At 29.0% G+C, this 17,636-nt stretch overlaps 2 protein-coding genes across 2 annotated transcripts; one reads left to right on the plus strand and one right to left on the minus strand.

Annotated features, from left to right (window-relative positions):
* Positions 1-26: 26 nt before the first annotated feature.
* On the plus strand, positions 27-6,249 carry LOC130443457 (vesicular inhibitory amino acid transporter). The gene is made up of 4 exons (XM_056778099.1): positions 27-673; positions 2,791-3,157; positions 4,575-5,048; positions 5,123-6,249. The coding sequence occupies exons 1-4, from the start codon at positions 278-280 to the stop codon at positions 5,464-5,466; spliced, it is 1,581 nt and encodes a 526-aa protein (XP_056634077.1). The 5' UTR covers positions 27-277; the 3' UTR covers positions 5,467-6,249.
* A 1,030-nt stretch (positions 6,250-7,279) lies between these two features.
* Positions 7,280-13,338, minus strand: LOC130443458 (QRFP-like peptide receptor). The gene is made up of 7 exons (XM_056778100.1): positions 13,242-13,338; positions 11,149-11,328; positions 10,483-10,625; positions 10,112-10,429; positions 9,954-10,040; positions 7,484-7,785; positions 7,280-7,429 (listed from the first exon to the last, which is right to left on the minus strand). The coding sequence occupies exons 2-7, from the start codon at positions 11,313-11,315 to the stop codon at positions 7,334-7,336; spliced, it is 1,113 nt and encodes a 370-aa protein (XP_056634078.1). The 5' UTR covers positions 11,316-11,328; positions 13,242-13,338; the 3' UTR covers positions 7,280-7,333.
* Positions 13,339-17,636: the final 4,298 nt, after the last annotated feature.

Here is a 17,636-nt window from a genome sequence, read left to right on the forward strand (position 1 = left end):
TCATATTTATTAACGATAAGTATTACGCAACTCCAGTTAACTCGTTGCCATGTCAAATTCTTAGAGATGATGCGATGGTCCAACTACCCTCTTATATATAATTAAATACATTTCTACTAAATTTTCGTTTAAAAAAAGTGAAAATGTTGAAATTTCTCGTTCAAAATACAGTATTAAGTGCTTTTTAAACTATTTGGATGTAAATTTCGCCGAGAAACGGGTTGCAATATCGATTTTTAGTGCCACCATTTATTAGAAGAAAAAATCTAAAAGAAAAATGAATCGTTTAGGACAGATTCGTCTTCCTCCTCTATCGGCAGCTGTTAACGTAGCAAATCAACTTCGCAGACAGATTATACCCTCTAATAGATCGTCTGAAGAACCCTCTGAGGCTGAAAGGGAAAGGGTGCATTTCGCTCAGATTCCTAATCAAAATCAAGTGAATCATGGAGGGTTGGACGAACACCACGAGATGACGAATTTGAAAGGGACAAATCCCTTTATGTCCAACGATTCCAATATACAAGATAGCAGTTTGAATAACGTTTACGAGAAACATCAAAGTAGGATGTCATCTGTTGATTTTTCGGAAGGTTCTGATTTTGTTGAAGGACGAACCGTTTGTAAAATCAACGAATATCAGGCAGCGTGGAATGTTACGAATGCTATACAGGTGATTATTTTTTCTAATCAGTCTCTAATTACCATAATAGTTCAAATATATATTCGTTAATTTTCGTATTACCCTCGTATGTAACAATTTCGTATAATACTAATTTTCACGTGTCAAAAATCCTTAAAATTATTTGGATATATTCCAAAAAACACACGGCATGCACGTGAGAAATAAAAATAATCAGTTTATTACGAGGGGTACTAAAAAAGTAGTTGCCACAAATTTTGTATTACGAAAATTATAGCCAAATTTAAAGCTACATATCTCGAAAAATATAATAGTTGGAAAAATGAAATTTTGCAGGTACGAAGTACGTTTTCTTAGTTATCGATTGGTACTAAAGTGGAAAAGTTTCGTTGAACGGTTTCGAAGATATAAACCAAAAAGTAAGACCGTGTCATGAATATTTTCTGAAGATGAGTAGATTTATAGCAGAAACTAGTAGAAGTGATGCGTTTTCAATAAGATATTATAGATTTTTATATGTGAATAATCAATTTTGGGTAATATACAGTTCGTTACGAGGGTTATAGCAAAAGATATAGTATTGCACAAAAATTGATTGTTATTAGAATTAAGGCCAACTTTAACGCTACATATCTCAAGAAATAAAATAGTTACAAAAATTAAATTTTGGAAGTACGAAGTATGTTTTCTTAGCTATCGATTGATACCAAACACGATAAGTTTTGTTGAACGGTTACGAAGTTATTAGCCCAAAAGTGAGACCGTGTGATGAATATTTTCTGAAGATGACTAGGATTAGAGCAGAAACTAGTAGAAGTGACGCGTTTTTAATAAGATATTATAGATTTTTATATGAAAATAATCAATTTTGGGTAATATTCAGTTCGTTACGAGGGTTATAGCAAAAGATATAGTATTGCAAAAAAATTGATGGTTATTAGAATTAAGGCCAAATTTAACGCTACGTATCTCGAAAAATAAAATAGTTACAAAAATGAAATTTTGTAAGTACGAAGTATGTTTTCTTAGCTATCGATTGATATCAAACACGATAAGTTTCGTTGAACGGTTACGAAGTTATTAGCCCAAAAGTGAGACCGTGTCATGAATATATTCTGAAGATGACTAGGATTAGAGCAGAAACTAGTAGAAGTGACGCGTTTTTAATAAGATATTATAGATTTATATATGAAAATAATCAATTTTGGGTAATATTCAGTTCGTTACGAGGGTTATAGCAAAATATAGTATTGCAGAAAAATTGATGGTTATTAGAATTAAGGCCAAATTTAACGCTACATATCTCAAAAAATAAAATAGTTACAAAAATGAAATTTTGGAAGTACGAAGTATGTTTTCTTAGCTATCGATTGATACCAAACACGATAAGTTTCGTTGAACGGTTACGAAGTTATTAGCCCAAAAGTAAGACCGTGTCATGAATATTTTCTGAAGATGACTAGGATTAGAGCAGAAACTAGTAGAAGTGACGCGTTTTTAATAAGATATTATAGATTTATATATGAAAATAATCAATTTTGGGTAATATTCAGTTCGTTACGAGGGTTATAGCAAAAGATATAGTATTGCAAAAAAATTGATGGTTATTAGAATTAAGGCCAAATTTAACGCTACGTATCTCGAAAAATAAAATAGTTACAAAAATGAAATTTTGTAAGTACGAAGTATGTTTTCTTAGCTATCGATTGATACCAAACACGATAAGTTTCGTTGAACGATTACGAAGATATTAGCCCAAAAGTAAGACCGTGTCATGAATATATTCTGAAGATGACTAGGATTAGAGCAGAAACTAGTAGAAGTGACGCGTTTTTAATAAGATATTATAGATTTATATATGAAAATAATCAATTTTGGGTAATATTCAGTTCGTTACGAGGGTTATAGCAAAAGATATAGTATTGCAAAAAAATTGATGGTTATTAGAATTAAGGCCAAATTTAACGCTACGTATCTCAAAAAATAAAATAGTTACAAAAATGAAATTTTGGAAGTACGAAGTATGTTTTCTTAGCTATCGATTGATACTAAATACGAAAAGTTTCGATGAACGGTTTCGAAGATATAAGCCAAATAGTTAGACTACGTCATGGATATGACCAAAAATAATTATCAAATGTCCATAGGGCATGTTTATAGTTTCGTTGCCGTTCGCCGTTCTTAAAGGGGGATATTGGGCCATCGCAGCCATGATCGGCGTCGCCTACATCTGCTGCTATACCGGTAAGATTCTCGTCGAATGCCTCTACGAATTCGACATCCAAACAGGCAAACAAATCAGAGTTAGAGATTCGTACGTGGCTATCGCCAAAGAATGTTTCGGCAAAAAAATCGGAAGTAGAATCGTCAGTATAGCCCAGGTCATTGAACTATTGATGACGTGTATCTTATACGTCGTGGTATGCGGCGATCTGATGATTGGCACGTTTCCCGATGGAGACATCGACACTAGATCTTGGATGATGTTGGTTGGCATTTTATTGATACCTTTAGGTGAGTAAATAATTCAACTTTGGAGCCCCATATTTCGTAAAATATAGAAGATAGGCGAGTCAAATTTTGATATTTTATAAACAAATTGTTGGTAAATCGAATGGTATTTGAAATATAACTCTTAATATAACCGTTTCGAACATATGAGCTATTTTATAAGACGATGTCATTTTTCTTAATTTTTAAAAATTTAACTTTAAAACCTTGTATCACGTAAACTAGCAATATTATGAATGTCAAAATTTGACAAATTATGAAACGTTTATTTCAAATTCAAATGACGGTAAATATGATTTGCTATCTTTAACAGTTTGACAGATATGAAATACTTTATGAGCCAATGTCATTTTTCAAAATTTCAATAAGTCAACTTCAAAGGCTTGTATCTCGTAAACTAGTGACAATAAAAACGTCAAAATTTGACAGATTATATAGAAACTATTTATAAACCGACTGACGTTCAGTATGATATTCTATTTTTAACCGTTTGACAGATATGAAATTCTTTATGAGCCAATGTCATTTTTCAAAATTTCAATAAGTCAACTTCAAAGGCTTGTATCTCGTAAACTAGTGACAATAAAAACGTCAAAATTTGACAGATTATATAGAAACTATTTATAAACCGACTGACGTTCAGTATGATATTCTATTTTTAACCGTTTGACAGATATGAAATTCTTTATGAGCTAATGTCATTTTTCAAAATTTCAATAAGTCAACTTCAAAGGCTTGTATCTCGTAAACTAGTGACAATAAAAACGTCAAAATTTGACAGATTATATAGAAATTATTTATAAACCGACTGACGTTCAGCATGACATTCTATTTTCAACCGATTGACAGATATGAAATACTTTATGAGCCAATGTCATTTTTCAAAATTTCAATAAGTCAACTTCAAAGGCTTGTATCTCGTAAACTAGTGGTTATAAAAATGTCAAAATTTGACAGATTATATATGAGTTATTTATAAATCAATTGCCGTTTCGTTTGACATTCTATTTTTAACCTTTTGACAGATATGAAATACTTTATGAGCTAATGTCATTTTTCAAAATTTCAATAAGTCAACTTCAAAGGCTTGTATCTCGTAAACCAGTGGTTAAAAAAATGTCAAAATTTGAAAGATTATATAAAAATTATTTATAAATCAATTGACGTTTCATTTGACATTCTGTTTTCAACCGTTTGACAGATATGAAATACTTTATGAGACAATGTCATTTTTCAAAATTTCGATAAGTCAACTTTAAAGACTTGTATCTCATAAACTAGTGACAATAAAAATGTCAAAATTTGACAGATTATATAGAAATTATTTATAAACCGGCTGACGTTTAGCATGACATTATATTTTTAACCGTTTGACAGATACAACCTACTATATTAAATAAAGTGATTTTTTTTATATTAGGTTTTCTGAAGTCTCTAAAAAGCGTCAGCTTATTGTCGTTTTGGTGTACGATGTCACACATCTTCATAAACGTCATCATCCTCGGTTACTGCCTCATCTACATCGGCGATTGGGGTTGGAGGAAAGTAAAATGGTCAGTAGATTGGGAAAATTTTCCAATAAATCTCGGCGTTATCGTATTTTCGTATACGTCCCAAATTTTCTTACCGACTTTAGAAGGCAACATGGAAGATCCAAATAAATTTCAATGGATGTTGGATTGGTCGCACGTCTGGGCGGCAGTATTCAAATCCCTCTTCGGATACGTCTGCTTTTTGACCTTCCAAAACGATACGCAACAAGTAATAACTAATAATTTACCTTCGGCCGGCTTTAAGGGGTTGGTTAACGTGTGTTTGGTCGTTAAAGCCCTATTGAGCTACCCTCTACCGTATTACGCCGCTTGCGAGCTACTAGAACGCTCGTTTTTTAGGGGTACGTACCAATATGCGAAGTTAATCGCTCCCAAATCATAAAAAAATATAAATTATCATATAAATTGTTTACAGGTAAGCCGAAGACACCTTTCAATACGATCTGGGCGTTGGACGGCGATCTAAAGGTTTGGGGTTTGGCTTGGAGGGTGGGGGTAGTGGTTTTCACTATTTTGATGGCTTGTTTCATACCCCATTTCTCGATTCTGATGGGTTTCATTGGTAGTTTCACCGGTACGATGTTGAGTTTCATATGGCCTTGCTATTTCCATTTACAATTGAAAAAAGAAAGTCTAGATATGAAGGGGGTGGTTCTAGATTATTTCATCATATCTTTGGGGTTCTTTTTCGGTTTTATAGGTATGTACGATTCGGGTAGAGCTTTAATTAAAGCTTTTTCTATCGGTCTTCCATTCTAAATCGTTTTTCGAAACTATACATATATATATTTAATGTAAGAAATTTGTTGAAAAAAAAAATGAGAATTGATGTCAATTGTTACGTTTCGATCTCAAATGGACATATTTATTAAGAAAATTAGCGAAAACAAAGCGTTAGTTAAATATATAAATTTTTTTATATCCCAAAATTTTAATTTAAACACTTTGATCGCCCCCTGTATGCTGTAAATCATTCTAATAATAAAATAAGTTTATTTACAAACTTTTACTATTGATTCATAGATGGCACTAGCGACGTTTTTCTACTATTGAATTTCTATATTTTGGTACACATAGTCGTCTCGTATTTTTTTTTAAAAAAAGGTTTATTAAAAATTTATATATTTTCGAACGCTTTGTATATGTATCTACCAGTAAAAGTAATAAAATTTATTATTAAGGTAAGTAGGAAAAAGAAAAAATGTCTTCCACATATACTGCGTGTAGAACGAATCTTCTTCTCGCTCTCTTTTGAAACTGTGTCAAATACGTGAAAAGTTATTGGTGAAAATCGAAAAAAAAAAGAAGAATTTCGACGTAATAGAAGATTTTTTACCATAAAAAAACAACGAACTTCCAAAATATCGTTTCGAGATTTGTTCTACAACAACATGTCTTCCATTTTGATCTGTGTTGAATATTATATGTCTTCCAATACATCCTGTGGTAATCAAATGACGTATGTCTTCCAAGGATTCATATTTATAAGGATTTAATTGTGTAATGAGAAAAAAATATATAAATAAATGTATTTAAAACACATATTTCGATAATGGGAATTTTTTCATTTGTTTATCTAACCAAAATAAAACGTGTTTACGTCGACAACTGTCATCTGTCACTTGTCATACATGTCAACGAAAAAATATAGACGAAACCTACGTATGCAATGCAATAATTAAAAAAGGTGGGGAGATTTGGTAGAAAAATTTCATATCGCCATTTATATCCAGAGTAAAGGGCATTAAAGGAAAAAAATTGAGAACATTTTGTCGAAAACACTTGCAACATTGCCATGTATCAGCTTCCCAAATATATTTGTATGAAATTTAATTACAATAAATCCAGTAATTTCGACAAAATTCTTAAAAAATTTATATCAATATTTTCCCTTCAACTCTTTTTGTTTTGAATTCGAAATTTTTATTTTGTTATAAATCATTTTATATCCTTCTATCATCATCAACACCCTATAATAAAAAAATATAAAAAGTAATAAATAAATAAATATATGAGACGCCTATGGTGCTGATAATACATCAGCTACATTAATTTAGAAGTTATCTACTTTACCGACAGTGGGCATTTAAATCAGCGCTTTTATAGTTACGTTACTTGATAATAGATGGCAAAGTGAGTAATAAATATTTTATTATTTCTAAATTATGAATAAATGGCTTAAGTTATTTATCGATAATTTTATCACGAAGAATACCATATAGTTTCGATTATTATACAGTGTGGATTAGTAATATCAACAATATAAACCGAAGGAGTCTATAAAAATCAAACTTGTAGTTTAGGTACTCGACAGTAGATGCTGCTACTAGTAACGAAAGTTATTAATAATGATTATTTCCTGAATTAAATGCTTTTTCAAAAATATAGATATATTTGTAAATTAATTGAAAATTTTTCTATGTTATCAGCAACTAGCGATTAATATGAGAAAAGTAGTATTATTGCGATTGCTGGTGTTGTGGTTCCGTTAAAAAACGATAGATCGCGCTTGTAGTGTGACATAAATATTTCAAATAGTATACAGGGGTATCCAAAATTAAGGAGATTTACGTATATTCATAAACAAATTTAATAATAAAAAAATATGTAAATATAGGAAAATTTATTAGATTTCTTCATTTTTCTTCGTATTCTGAGTAGTAGATTTCGAATTTTGTAAAGGTAAATTACGATTTAACGTGTTCAATTTGATGAGAGTTACCTACAAGAACAAACCAAACGAATTTTTGTTTTCTACGTGGATATTTCCACCTACTTTTGATGTTTCTCTTTGTCCTTCGCATGTAGTCCTACGAAATAGTTCTTGAATCGACTTTCTTAGCTTTCTTGATAAAGTGAAATAAACAAGTGGATTCAAAGCTGAATTCCAATGGCCCAAAAGTAGCAAGTAACGACTTTTCTGTTGGGTAAATTTGTCTGTCGATTCGTCGTCTGATGATACTGATTTTAGATCGGTTACTAACATCCAAACGTGTATTGGTAGCCAACAAATTGCAAATATAGCGGCTAGGAGAAACAATACGTAAGCTACTCTTCTTCTTTTCACTATTACGTTGCCTGACTACAAAAAATCTAATGATAAAAAAGGTCAACTTAAATTTAGAGCACTATATCTCGTGAAATAAAAACGATACATAAACAAAAATTTGACCTGTTATAGAAAAATTGTTTGTAAATCGAGTGGTTTTTGAAATTTGACTCTAAGTAGAGCCGTTCGGAAGTTATGAGCTATTTTATGAGACAACGCTCTTTTTTTTTCTAGTTTTTAAAAAGTCAACTTTAAGGTCTTATATCTCGTTAACTATAAACATTGAATGTATCAAAATATGGTAAAATATAGTTCAACAATTTCTCAATCAAATGACATCAAAAACTGTATTCTATCTTGTGCTGTACAAAATATACGAGGTTTTTCATAAAACAATGTTATTTTTCAAATTTATGAAAAGTCACTTTTAAAGCCCTATATCTCGTAAACTGGAATAATTAGAAACGTCAAATTTTGAGAGTACGTGAAACAGTAATTTATAAATCAATTGACGTTTGGTATAATATTATATCTTCACTCAATCAAAAAATACGAGGTATTTTAGAAAACGTTTCTTAATTTTTTAAAAAGTCAATTTTAAAGCCCTGTATCTCGTAAACTATAGCAATTAGAAACGTCATATATTGAGAGTATGTGAAATAATAATTTATAAATCAATTGACGTTTGGTATAGTATTATATCTTCACTCAATCAAAAAATACGAGGTATTTTAGAAAACGTTTCTTAATTTTTTAAAAAGTCAATTTTAAAGCCCTGTATCTCGTAAACTATAGCAATTAGAAACGTCATATATTGAGAGTATGTGAAATAATAATTTATAAATCAATTGACGTTTGGTATAGTATTATATCTTCACTCAATCAAAAAATACGAGGTATTTTAGAAAACGTTTCTTAATTTTTTAAAAAGTCAATTTTAAAGCCCTGTATCTCGTAAACTATAGCAATTAGAAACGTCATATATTGAGAGTATGTGAAATAATAATTTATAAATCAATTGACGTTTCGTCAAATATTGTATCTTCATTCATTCAAAAGTTACGAGGTATTTTACGAAACAATGTTATTTTTCAAATTTCTGAAAAGTCACTTTTAAAGCCCCGTATCTCGTAAACTAGAATAATTAGAAACGTCAAATTTTGAGAGTATGTGAAATAATAATTTATAAATCAATTGACGTTTGGTATAGTATTATATCTTCACTCAATCAAAAAATACGAGGTATTTTAGAAAACGTTTCTTAATTTTTTAAAAAGTCAATTTTAAATCCCTGAATCTCGTAAACTATAGCAATTAGAAACGTCATATATTGAGAGTATGTGAAATAATAATTTATAAATCAATTGACGTTTGGTATGATATTGTATCTTCATTCAATCAAAAAATACGAGGTATTCTAGAAAACATTTCTTAATTTTTTAAAAAGTCAATTTTAAAGCCCTGTATCTCGTAAACTATAACAATTAGAAATATAAAATATTCTCATGATATAGAACAATATATTATAAATCAATTGACGTTTCGTCAAATATTGTATCTTCATTCATTCAAAAGTTACGAGGCATTTTGAGAAACAATGTTATTTTTCAAATTTCTGAAAAGTCACTTTTAATGCCCTGTATCTCGTAAACTATAACAATTAGAAATATAAAATATTCTCATGATATAGAACAATATATTATAAATCAATTGACGTTTCGTCAAATATTTTATCTTCATTCATTCAAAAGTTACGAGGCATTTTGAGAAACAATGTTATTTTTCAAATTTCTGAAAAGTCACTTTTAATGCCCTGTATCTCGTAAACTAGAATAATTAGAAACGTCAAATTTCGGGAGTACGTGAAACAATAATTTATAAATCAATTGATGCTTGGTATAATATTGTATCTTTATTCATTCAAAAAATACGAGGTATTTTAGAAAACATTTCTTAATTTCAACTTTAAAGCTCTATATCTCGCTAACTAGCTGAAATAAAAACTTGAAAATTTGACATTTTACGTAACTTTTTCTTGTAAATCTGTGTAAAATTTTACAAAATGCCATTTTGTATGGTTCGCTAAATATAATTAAAAATATTTTATCCCATGCTGTTCCAAACCTCTTACAACGTATTTAAATCGATCCAATAGGTTTAAATGATATGATCTATTACCAGAAAAATTTTTTTTAACCTGCCTGATATCGAGAATCATCATAAAGTTCATTAATAGCGCAAAGGGTTCGTCCCATCGTAGTGTAAGTAAACGTCATTATCAACCCTGAAAAAAAACCATGAAAAAATGAACGAATCACTTCACAATCCACCGTATAGGCCAGACCTGAACCTCACCTGGTATTAAAAATATGAACGTGAACCAAATTATTCCAAGAACGTGTCGAGATATAAAAAAATCATCCCAATTTTCCAAACACAAGTAAACAGAAATATTCCTATCGGGTAATGGTATATTTTCCACTTCCAAATCATACACCCATAAAACCGGACAAAATACCACCATGGAAATGGTCCAAATACCACTAATATTAACAAGACAACCGCGTTTATCGAAAGGTGGGTACAACAACCCCATAAGAGGTTTAGTTATGGCGAAATATCGATGCATCGCCATAGCTGTTATAGTCAGAATGCTAGTAGCAACAGCGATACCTTAAAAAAATATTTTTAAAACGTCACGTAGTTTTGGAACACCCTGTACTTACATTCTACGTAAGCTATTATCTTGCAGCTATATCTATCGAAGCTGTACAACGTCGTATATGCCCTCCACATAGCGTTTGGCATACAAATAAGGGTAACAAACAAATCTGCCGTGGATAAATTTAATAAAAAATAATTACTCGTTCTGCAATACAAAAATCGTACGTCTCAGAAACCGTGCGCCATTGCCGGTTTTATTTATTATAACTATTTTATAATATATAACGAATACAAATAGATAAATTAGTATAATGATTTGAAATAATGTTTATAAATAAAAAATAATCGATAAGATTATTAGAAAAAATGATAAAAGACGTATAAAAATTATAATAAATTAATCTACGAAAAGTGACAACGTTGTAAAATCATAATCATTCGCGCCATTTTATATATATGCTGTCTTCTCGTAGCTGCCATGACGTTAATTAGTTTATAAGTGTTTTTAAGTTTATTTAAGTAGTTTATTAATAATATACACCCTGTAAGTGTGAATTTTCATGGTGTTTTAGTGTTTTATTGACAAAACAATTGGATTACATCAATTAGAATCTATATTTTCACTGGTAAGTTTTATATTCTAATTTAATATCGATGCGTCTATTCATTTCGTATTTAGAGATGGAAGTTACACATTTTAACGATTATTTTGTTATTTTCTTACTTACCTTTTTATCCTAATTTTCGAAATTACGATTATGAAAAGTAAATTAGCTCCTAAAGCAGTTAAAAAAACAGGTATATATATACCTATCAGGACGTAATCATTATTATTGAATTCTTCTAGTAAACGATTCACGTCAATTTCAAAATTTGTTCCATTGGAATCGTTCATGATATATTTTTATCTGGAAGTAAATAAATATATTAATTTAATAATGTCGTGGACATCTGTTGGTTTTAATAACTTTAATAATACCACTGGTGGACAAAAAAACTGTAACACATATACATATATTGTTTTTTTTATTTGGAAACTATTAGCAATATCAAAATTGTGTAGGATAGTGTAATTAACTTTTCTATGGAAAGAAAAAAAGTCAATAATTCACTTTTTGCTTATTTTCGTTTTAATATTTGCCAGAAGGTAAGAAAGTGAATTTATGATCGAATCGACTGCTAAATATTTATCTCAACGTGTAGACTTGATTGTATATTACGAATATATATATATATATATATATATATATATATATATATATATATATATATATATATATATATATATATATAAAATGGCTTTCAAGTTATATCCAGATGTATCTGGAAAAAAACCCCCGTATATTATCGGAAACTATTATTTTTGAAAACGCAAAATTTTGATAGTTTATGAATTAAATATTTCTCAATGTATAGGGATCGATTATAAATCTCAAAGTTTAGTGATTCAATGAATATAAGCGAAATTATATATATAGGTATAATTTACGTTTCACCTCGTATATAATCAACGAATAGTATTAAAATTTTTGAAAAATATCAAGTAAATATTCCTAAATCCATTTATATTTCGTATAAGATTCAATGTTTAACGGTATTTATAAAAGATTAATTGAAAATAAAACTTTACTTCAACACCCTGTATTTTAAAAAAAGTGTACAAAATTTCACAAATTACCGAGCGACTACTAAAAATCGTTTCTATTCATTTATTTCACTTTTCATAATATTTTTTTATTAGCTTGATCTATAGTCCGTTCATTTTCAAATGAAATAATATTTTATTTCGACATCCTGTATTTTAAAGACTCGTAGTGTAAAAAATTACACGAATTATGTAACAACTTTTCCAAAAAAATCGTTTCTATTCATTTATTTCACTTTTCATAATATTTTTTTAGTAGCTTGATCTATAGTCCGTTCATTTTCAAATGAAATAATATTTTATTTCGACATCCTGTATTTTAAAGACTCGTAGTGTAAAAAATTACACGAATTATGTAACAACTTTTCCAAAAAAATCGTTTCTATTCATTTATTTCACTTTTTGTAATAGTTTTTTAGTAGCTTGATCTATAGTCCGTTCATTTTCAAATGAAATAATATTTTATTTCGACATCCCGTATTTTAAAGACTCGTAGTGTAAAAAATTACACGAATTATGTAGTAATTTTTCAAAAAAAATCATTTCTACTTATTTATTTCACTTTTTGCAATAGTTTTTTAGTAGCTTGATCTATAGTCCGTTCATTTTCAAATGAAATAATATTTTATTTAGACATCCTGTATTTTAAAGACTCGTAGTGTAAAAAATTACACGAATTATGTAACAACTTTTCCAAAAAAATCGTTTCTATTCATTTATTTCACTTTTCGTAATATTTTTTTAGTAGCCTAATCTATAGTCCGTTCATTTTCAAATGAAATAATATTTTATTTCGACATCCTGTATTTTAAAGACTCGTAGTGTAAAAAATTACACGAATTATGTAACAACTTTTCCAAAAAAATCGTTTCTATTCATTTATTTCACTTTTTGTAATAGTTTTTTAGTAGCTTGATCTATAGTCCGTTCATTTTCAAATGAAATAATATTTTATTTCGACATCCCGTATTTTAAAGACTCGTAGTGTAAAAAATTACACGAATTATGTAGTAATTTTTCAAAAAAAATCATTTCTACTTATTTATTTCACTTTTTGCAATAGTTTTTTAGTAGCTTGATCTATAGTCCGTTCATTTTCAAATGAAATAATATTTCAACTTATTTTCCCGTATTTTCATACGATTAATTGATACAAAATAAATATTTTCGACTTACCTGTACTATAACTTCTATTTACAACACAAATAAACTTCAAAATTTCAAAAAAAAAACAAAGGAAACTTCAATATAGCCGAAATTTCATTCTCCGAATGATTTTTTGTGCATCCCTCCAAACACCTGAGTGTGTGCGCGATCCGTTTATCTCCCCCTCCATGGAAATCCCCCCCGGTATCTTCCCTGTTGTATGTCGGTATTTTAAAGAATTTTGACTAAATTTATTGGGTGTAAAGAAAATAAACCTAACCTCAATAAAATACGTATTGCGTATTGTAGGAATCGACTATTTTTAAATCTACCTTCTGCTTTAAATTATTAGCGAAAACTTAACCAATTAATGCTAAAAATAATTTTTGTTTATAATTTTGTAGTTTTTATTAGTTTACAGTAAACGATTTATTTTTAGTTTATTGTTTTGGGGAACTTTGAAATGCATTTTATAATAATAAGAATCAGTCAAAAAAAAACAGATTTTTGATGAGTTAATTATTGTAGATGTTTTCGTAAACTTATAGTCTATTCATCATTTTTAGATTGAATTTTATTTCGAGTTTTGTGAACTAATATAGTCAGTTCATCCATTTAAGCCTTAATTATATTTATTCTCTATATAACTAGTTTGAATGGAGGGTTGTAAGTCACAAATTTTCGAAATTTTGAGTCTAAATTGATTTTTTCTCGTAGAATTATAGTCAGTTCACTTATTTAAGCCCTAAGTCAAAGTACACTCAGAAAACTGGGTGTACTGAAGGTTTTGCTATAGTAATTTTCATAGTTTTGAAGTGTTTGGGCCTAAATTGATTTCTTCTTATAGATTTATAATCGGTTCATACTTTTAAGCCCGATTTTTATTTATTCTCAATATAATTGGTTTCAATTGAGGTTTAGCTGTGGTAATTCAAATAATGATGAAGTTTTGGGGTGTAAATTGAAAAAACGGCGATTTTTTCTCGTAGTATTATAGTCGGTTCATCTATTTAATCCCAAATTTGATTTATATATTTGTAAAAATGGATGTAATAAAGGTTTGAATCTAGTGATTCTCAAATTTTCACAGTTTTTTGGTCTAAATTTATAGAAAATAGATTTGTTCTTATAGATTTATAGTCGGTTCATCTATTCAAACCTGAATTTTATGTATGCTCAATGTAATTGGGTTAAATAAAGATTTTTGGACTGGCGATTCTCATATTTTTGATGCTTTGGTATCTAATTTGATCATGAATTGATTTTCCATCATAGATTTATAGTCGGTTCATCAATTAAAATCCAAATTCAATTTGATTCTCAGAAAAATCGATAAAATCTACTTTTCCCTTAGTATTTTCTTTATTTTCGAAGTTTTTCGGTAAAAGTGAACACAAAACTGATTTTCCATCATAGATTTATAGTCGGTTCATCCATTAAAGTCCAAATTCCATTTGTTTTTCGGAAAAAACGATAAAAACCAACTTTTTTCTCAGTATTTTCGAGGTTTTTTGCTAAAAGTGAACACAAAACTGCTTTTTCATCATAGATTTATAATCGGTTCATCAATTAAAACCCAAATTCCATTTGTTTCTAAGAAAAAATCGATAAAATCTACTTTTCCCTTAGTATTTTCTTTATTTTCGAAGTTTTTCGGTAAAAATGAACACAAAACTGATTTTCCATCATAGATTTATAGTCGGTTCATCCATTAAAGTCCAAATTCCATTTGTTTCTCGGAAAAAACGATAAAAACCAACTTTTTTCTCAGTATTTTCGAGGTTTTTTGGTAAAAGTGAACACAAAACTGCTTTTTCATCATAGATTTATAGTCGGTTCATCAATTAAAACCCAAATTCCATTTGTTTCTAAGAAAAAATCGATAAAATCTACTTTTCCCTTAGTATTTTCTTTATTTTCGAAGTTTTTCGGTAAAAATGAACACAAAACTGCTTTTTCTTCATAGATTTATAGTCGGTTCATCCATTAAAGTCCAAATTCCATTTGTTTCTCGGAAAAAAACGATAAAAACCAACTTTTTTCTCAGTATTTTCGAGGTTTTTTGGTAAAAGTGAACACAAAACTGCTTTTTCATCATAGATTTATAGTCGGTTCATCAATTAAAACCCAAATTCCATTTGTTTCTAAGAAAAAATCGATAAAATCTACTTTTCCCTTAGTATTTTCTTTATTTTCGAAGTTTTTCGGTAAAAGTGAACACAAAACTGATTTTCCATCATAGATTTATAGTCGGTTCATCCATTAAAGTCCAAATTCCATTTGTTTCTCGGAAAAAAACGATAAAAACCAACTTTTTTCTCAGTATTTTCGAGGTTTTTTGGTAAAAGTGAACACAAAACTGCTTTTTCATCATAGATTTATAGTCGGTTCATCAATTAAAACCCAAATTCCATTTGTTTCTAAGAAAAAATCGATAAAATCTACTTTTCCCTTAGTATTTTCTTTATTTTCGAAGTTTTTCGGTAAAAATGAACACAAAACTGCTTTTTCTTCATAGATTTATAGTCGGTTCATCCATTAAAGTCCAAATTCCATTTGTTTCTCGGAAAAAAACGATAAAAACCAACTTTTTTCTCAGTATTTTCGAGGTTTTTTGGTAAAAGTGAACACAAAACTGCTTTTTCATCATAGATTTATAGTGGGTTCATCCATTAAAGTCCAAATTCCATTTGTTTCTCGGAAAAAAACGATAAAAACCAACTTTTTTCTCAGTATTTTCGAGGTTTTTTGGTAAAAGTGAACACAAAACTGCTTTTTCATCATAGATTTATAGTCGGTTCATCCATTAAAGTCCAAATTCCATTTGTTTCTCGGAAAAAACGATAAAACCCAACTTTTTTCTCAGTATTTTCTATATTTTCGAGGTTTTTTGGTAAAAGTGAACACAAAACTGCTTTTTCATCATAGATTTATAATCGGTTCATCAATTAAAACCCAAATTCCATTTGTTTCTAAGAAAAAATCGATAAAATCTACTTTTCCCTTAGTATTTTCTTTATTTTCGAAGTTTTTCGGTAAAAATGAACACAAAACTGATTTTCCATCATAGATTTATAGTCGGTTCATCCATTAAAGTCCAAATTCCATTTGTTTCTCGGAAAAAACGATAAAAACCAACTTTTTTCTCAGTATTTTCGAGGTTTTTTGGTAAAAGTGAACACAAAACTGCTTTTTCATCATAGATTTATAGTCGGTTCATCAATTAAAACCCAAATTCCATTTGTTTCTAAGAAAAAATCGATAAAATCTACTTTTCCCTTAGTATTTTCTTTATTTTCGAAGTTTTTCGGTAAAAATGAACACAAAACTGCTTTTTCTTCATAGATTTATAGTCGGTTCATCCATTAAAGTCCAAATTCCATTTGTTTCTCGGAAAAAACGATAAAAACCAACTTTTTTCTCAGTATTTTCGAGGTTTTTTGGTAAAAGTGAACACAAAACTGCTTTTTCATCATAGATTTATAGTCGGTTCATCAATTAAAACCCAAATTCCATTTGTTTCTAAGAAAAAATCGATAAAATCTACTTTTCCCTTAGTATTTTCTTTATTTTCGAAGTTTTTCGGTAAAAGTGAACACAAAACTGATTTTCCATCATAGATTTATAGTCGGTTCATCCATTAAAGTCCAAATTCCATTTGTTTCTCGGAAAAAACGATAAAAACCAACTTTTTTCTCAGTATTTTCGAGGTTTTTTGGTAAAAGTGAACACAAAACTGCTTTTTCATCATAGATTTATAGTCGGTTCATCAATTAAAACCCAAATTCCATTTGTTTCTAAGAAAAAATCGATAAAATCTACTTTTCCCTTAGTATTTTCTTTATTTTCGAAGTTTTTCGGTAAAAATGAACACAAAACTGCTTTTTCTTCATAGATTTATAGTCGGTTCATCCATTAAAGTCCAAATTCCATTTGTTTCTCGGAAAAAACGATAAAAACCAACTTTTTTCTCAGTATTTTCGAGGTTTTTTGGTAAAAGTGAACACAAAACTGCTTTTTCATCATAGATTTATAGTCGGTTCATCAATTAAAACCCAAATTCCATTTGTTTCTAAGAAAAAATCGATAAAATCTACTTTTCCCTTAGTATTTTCTTTATTTTCGAAGTTTTTCGGTAAAAGTGAACACAAAACTGATTTTCCATCATAGATTTATAGTCGGTTCATCCATTAAAGTCCAAATTCCATTTGTTTCTCGGAAAAAAACGATAAAACCCAACTTTTTTCTCAGTATTTTCTATATTTTCGAGGTTTTTTGGTAAAAGTGAACACAAAACTGCTTTTTCATCATAGATTTATATTCGGTTCATCAATTAAAACCCAAATTCCATTTGTTTCTAAGAAAAAATCGATAAAATCTACTTTTCCCTTAGTATTTTCTTTATTTTCGAAGTTTTTCGGTAAA

Source organism: Diorhabda sublineata, chromosome 4 (genome assembly GCF_026230105.1).
Source record: "Diorhabda sublineata isolate icDioSubl1.1 chromosome 4, icDioSubl1.1, whole genome shotgun sequence".
Taxonomy (NCBI): Eukaryota; Metazoa; Arthropoda; class Insecta; order Coleoptera; family Chrysomelidae; genus Diorhabda; species Diorhabda sublineata.